At 44.1% G+C, this 6,000-nt stretch overlaps 1 protein-coding gene across 2 annotated transcripts in view; it reads right to left on the minus strand.

Annotated features, from left to right (window-relative positions):
- Positions 1–5,240, minus strand: part of MAP3K15 (mitogen-activated protein kinase kinase kinase 15) — a 169,087-nt gene extending 163,847 nt beyond the window's left edge. The window contains exon 1 of one of the 2 annotated variants that reach the window (XM_063450192.1): positions 3,887–5,236. In XM_063450192.1, the coding sequence (XP_063306262.1) occupies positions 3,887–4,241 (355 nt within the window). In that variant the 5' untranslated portion in view covers positions 4,242–5,236. Of the gene's footprint in view, positions 1–3,886 lie in introns of both variants that reach the window. The other variant, XM_063450193.1, reaches the window with a different exon arrangement.
- Positions 5,241–6,000: the final 760 nt, after the last annotated feature.

Raw genomic sequence — 6,000 nt, forward strand, 5'->3', positions numbered from 1 at the left:
TGCTAGTTCTGGTATATTGCTTCATCTGGTACGCTATGGGATTAGATTATGTGATGGGTGTCCTTTCTCATACATAATTCAGGTCCTTCTAGTGGAACGATGCGCAGTGGGAACTCAGGTTCAGTACATCAGGTATTCAGCATTCAAGGTAATCTGTTAATTTTCAGTTACAATGTTATGTTTTGATATGCCTTTTCTGTCATGATCCAAAACTGTTTATCTTCAACTCGATACATCGTGATTGTACCCTCGCCTTGACATATACTCAACATGTTGTTCAATTATTCCAGCCACCTCCTTTTATGGCCTCTTACATATCGAAACACACTAGGAGCATATCAGTATGTCACGTCTCACTGTAAGAAATTACAGTTTACCCTTCATCATTTCTTACATCACCAGGTATACTTCATACCGACCCGTGCATATATAGTCACCTGGTTCACTTATTATACAGTTCCATAACCTCTGGTTAGTTGGTATCAGATATCAAGAGTATTATGTGTTCTAGGCTCATTGCACTTACTTTACCTACCAGCAATCTTGCCGTTGCATTTTCACGGTGTTGTCATAGTTCTGGATTATGAAATCCCTAGTGGGATTTAAGTTTTGGACCTCTGTACACATTTTCTTTTGCCATACCGTTTCTATTCACTTATTCTTACCATCAACTCTTCCAGGGTTCGTCTAATTAATCATACCACAGGTTTTTTTTTTCCGCATTTATGTTTTTCAAGTCACCATGCAAGCGACTCGCTATACGATACTACCTCCCTTCTTACAACAACCACTCACTCTACACAACTTATGTTTAGCTTGGTCTGGCTGTTAGGGTTTCCTAAGGGGCCATAGGTCGTTTTTGGTTCTTTGTGCCATTATTTAGCAGTCCTGCAGGGCCAACACCTATCCTCAACTACAGGGGTATTCGCCCCTTGGGCCAAACCATAGTTACTGCCTCGCATGTCTGCCTTCTTAGGAAAAGCAGTTAGGGCCTCACCTTTCACGGCCAACTTATTTTGAATCTCTTTAAACCGCACCGAGAGGCCAACACCCCACCACAAAGCTCGGTGGCAAACGTACCCAATGGGCCAAATCATAGGTGGAGCCTCTCATCGCCACTTGGCAACTAGTTGGGTTCCCAAGTCACCAATTTAGCTTAATTGTTTCGCCACTTGGCATAACATAGGTCAGCCAGTATCATGGTTATAAATGCTGATAAAAATGTAAAGTATTGATTGCATAATGTCAATACGTGTTAAAGTGTTAAACTATTGTTTTTTTGCCCTCTTTTAACAGGCCTACCCAAACGTCGGTTTTGGCACAACACAACTGACTTATGCACCACTAACATAACTCGGCTTATTGTTCAGACCACAAATGGAAAGGCTGCACCTGTAGGCAAAGCCTGTAGTTGTGGGAGGGGTTATTATGGCCTATAAATACACAGCCTGCGCCTTCCCACCCACCACTCCCTTTATAAAGCCAATCAAATTGGTAGACCCTCTTTTTACAGGCCTACCCGAACGTCGGTTTCGGCACACCACAACCGACTTATGCACCACTAACATAACTCGGCTTATTGTCCCGACCACAAATATATATCTATATATATTTATATCTGCACTTGTACCACCACTCTGGGTCTTTGGAAAAATCTATCTTTATTGTAGCAAAAATCTAAGTAAAATAAAACTCCCAGACTGGGACTGAAATGTTGATTTATGCTACAATACAGAAGATCGATTTTTTTTTTTTTTTCTTCTCAAAAGAACTGGAGATTAGTGTGGGTACCATTGTTGTAAGAAGTGTTGCTGAGCACCGTGCACTGACTACTCTACAATAAGGACTGATATATATTTGTATCTCTCTCTCTCTAACTTGAATAGTAAAGTAGTGCAATACATGCAGCAGCACTGAGGGAAACCATTTTTACACCATTTTCACCAACCAATGTAAAAATATTCACTTAAAATGCCAAATACTTTATTTCCTGTATTAAAATGTGATCATTGTGGCAGATAAAGGGGCTATAGGGTAGAAAATAACGACAAAAGGAAAGTGGAAGAGACATCAGGAAGATATTGGGGTGGATGAAAATTATAGGGAAAATAAAACAGGGACTTGTCGCTTGGCACTGGGTCAGGCTCCGCCCACTTTCCTCCTCCGCCCACGTCAGCCGGGTGGGGAGACCTAATGCACATGCGCGGCAATGGCCACGCGCGTGCATTAGACCTCCCCAAAGAAAAGCATTATTCAATGCTTTCCTATGGGGATTCCGGCGACGCTGGAAGTCCTCATGCATAGCGTGAGGACGTCCAGCATTGTTTAAAACACTTTTCGTGTTCTAAGAACACTGAAGTCCCTCTAGTGGCTGTCTGATAGACAGCCACTAGAGGAGGACTTAATCCTGCAAGGTAATTACACTTGCAGGGTTATGGGTGGTGGGAGTTGGCACCCAGACCACTCCAATGGGCAGAAGTGGCCTGGGTGCCTGGAGTGTCCCTTTAATGCATGTTTGTTTTAGGTCTGCCATAGAACCTTGCTGTTATCTCTATCTAATATCAGATTACTTGGCACAATTACTAAAGTGACAATTTAACGTGAATTCAACGTAAATTTGGCATTTAAGGCCAGATTAGCTGAATGAAATTCTCTAGCTGAGTGTTTCTCAACCTTTTTTCGGAGAAGTACTCCTGCAGGTCTACACAAATTCCTAAGTACTCCTACCTCAAGAAAGTAATTTCTATTGATTTAAATTCCAAGCTGATATTTAAATTAATCCCATATTGGAGAACGAGCCTAAATAAAGGTAGTAAAGAATATTTGTAAAATAAATATGACATAATGTGAACATTTTGTATGTAAGAATTACTGTATAAATGTCACAAAATAAACATATGATATACACACAGTAGTCACGGAAAACACACATATTTATACACGGGAACACTGACACACACACTGACAGACACACTCGTTGATTTGACACACGTTCACTGACAGACTCTCACTCGCAAATTATGTATTATTTTTATTTAAAGGGATCCTATAGTGCCAGGAAAACAAACCTGTTAAACTGGCACTATAGTCTCCTGGAGTGGATCCTTTCCCTGGGGTCCAGTGTAATCTTCGCGCTCTACCATCACTGCTCCCTGGCGTGTTATGTAGTGATGCCAGGGCTTGAGTGATGTCATAATCCGGCTCCTGGCATCATATCAGGAAGCAGTGCTGGAAGATCATGAAGAGTACAGCTTCCTCTCCACCTCCATTCTTCCCCTGCCGGCTGTCCCCTAGGGGCATCTAAGGTGGCCAGTGGGCCAAGTCTCGACGAACCCCCTGCCATTGGTGCGTGTACCCCCAGGGATATTCCTACCACGGAATGTGAAACTAGGCTGACTTAGAGAATTTTCCCAGTTTGGCTATTTTGACTTCAAACTTCATTCATGGTGAATTCCAAGTAAGTTTGATCACTTTAGTGAATAAACCTATTAGTCTTTACAGACAGGGAAGGCATATACCATTAACATATAGACAGTTACAGGGATTGCCTTCAATACTCAAAATATTGCCCCAGATGTTGTAATTTGAATTTATGAGCTGCAGTAATAATTACACACATTCAAATGTAAAGTGTGCCAGTTATATCCTGGGGACCAGTATTAGAACACCCACAGTACACAGCAGTCATACAGAAGGTAATGCACCAGATAGTAGATCAAGGGTTGCCAAGATAAGCCCCCAGTTGTTGTAAAACAGATCCTGCAAAGCGCAGGCAGGCGGTAGCCAACTCACAGGGGTCTTATCTGCTGCTCAGCCCTGCCATGCACATTCTAGGAGGGATTATGAGGGTTTGTCATGCAGCCAGTATAGAAATAGGTTTAGTTACCTGCATCATAGAAGGTGTCCAGCACCGCTGTCTCCCCAAAGTCCAGCTCCCCGAAATTAACGCTGCTCAGCTGCGCCCCCTCTCCCTCGCACGCCCGGCGGAGGCACTGCAGGGCTCCAGACTCTGGGCTCCCTCCCATGGATGATTTGGGGCTATCATTGAGGACATAAACAACCCGCAGCGACCTCTGCTTGCTTAACCACTGAGTACCTTCTACTGGGGTGTCCGGGGCAGGTCCTGCTGTCATGCCATTGGAGAGAGAGAACTGCTGCTCCCCTCCAGGTCCTGTCTGTTCTCTAGTGCACCCCCCAGGGTCCCCCTGAGCTTGCACAGTTGAAAGGCCACAGCTGTCCATGGTGGTTTGAGAGTGGTCCTTCTTCACATGGAAATGGAGAGAATATGTGAGCAATGGCACATATGTCTGCCTGTCTGGGAGAGTGCACAGAGCATGCAGTGCAGGTTTTTACTTAATATTAGGCATGTGGGGTCACCTCATCTGCACAGAACCTGCATTGCAGTTACAACTGAATGTTAGGTATGTGGTGTCAACTCATCTGTACAGAACATGCAATGCAAGTTATAACTGAATGTTATGCACGTGGGGTCACCTCATGTACACAGAGCATGCATTGCAAGTTATAATTGAATATTAGGCACGTGGGGTCACCTCATCTACACAGAGCATGCAGTGTAGGTTCTGTATAAAGTAAAGTAAAGGTGTCGAGGAGCAGATAATCAGAGCATGCAATCTCCAAACATGTGGGAGGAAGGGATCACACCCTATATAAACCCAGAACTACTGCTTTAAATTATTAGGTAGCCAGGTAAAGAACTGTGGGTTGATTGTCAGCAGCCAGGAAGGTCTGGGCAGATGCTGTAGGAGACTCTGCAAGGCTTTCCAAAAGCAGATGTGAAATCACTGATAAGCCTGGAGTAGGTAGATGCACGCAACCTGGAGGCAATCCCAGAACTTTCGGGTAGTTTTCAGAAAGCAGTGTTGTATTACCGGAGTCCCATAAAAAGCAAACTAGAGATCGAAGCACTGTCAGAGATCCCAGGCAAGTTCCTCACTTAATGCAATTTCTGTTAAATAGCAGTCCGGTGCCAGAAGTTGTGTGCAGGCTAGATAAGGGAAGCCAGGAACTCTGTAGAACTCTCTTCTCTGCACAGAGCAACATTGTTACACAGCACTCTATGTCCCCCTCATAGCTTCCAGCCTGTGGGAACTGCAAGCACTCCCTGCCCTCCAGCCTCTGTTTAAGTCTCCAGGATCTGGATGTCCTTATCAGCGGTCTGTGTGCAGCCTGATGTCTTGTCCTACAGGTCAGCGGGGAGGAGGAGAGCCTCCCACTTATGCGGGGTGGCACCACCCCCAAATGTTGTCATTCACATACAGGACAGGATAGGTTTCCTGCCCTCTCAATGTGTGGGAACTCACTGAATATGTTGTGACAGTTCTTCCAGTTAATGAAGGGGTGGCCAAAACGTAGATTCTATGCTTTTGTGGAACTGTAACTCCAATGATCCTTAAGCAGCCTTAATAGGACAATCCAAACATCATAACCATCATAGCTTGCTGTAGGGAGCAAGGAGCAAGGAGGCTGTAGGTTAAGCCCCTTTCTGATTTTTGTCAAACTGTTCTTCATGCTCAGGAGCATGTGTTAATGTGTCAGCATATCCAAATCTTAAATGCCCCAAAACATATTTTAGACAAATAAAGAGGAAGTGAAACAAAAAGGTGTAGGAATGGCACAGTAGCAATAAGCTGCAGTGGTTATGGTGCTAGGAGTGCTCCTTTAGGGCATTAAACTGCAGATCTAGGTTTTGTTATGGCTGTCACTGCATTACTGGATCTAGCTAAAGGGGACAGGCGAAGCTGGGGAGGGGGAACATTAGGAAGTAATGTTGGGACTAAATTTCTAAGAATGTGGGGCTGGGGAACAGACACACCCTGACCGTCACACTCACTGACAGAAAGCTAGTCAGAGCTATGGCACCACCAAAACAAACTCAGAGTTAACCCTTTGAGAACCGAAATAACTGTGTGTCAAATTCAGGTTCAAAACTGTTGTGCCATATTATCCTATCTGTTTAATGATTCATGCTTTCATAGA

This window comes from Pelobates fuscus, chromosome 1 (assembly GCF_036172605.1).
Source record: "Pelobates fuscus isolate aPelFus1 chromosome 1, aPelFus1.pri, whole genome shotgun sequence".
NCBI lineage: Eukaryota > Metazoa > Chordata > Amphibia > Anura > Pelobatidae > Pelobates > Pelobates fuscus.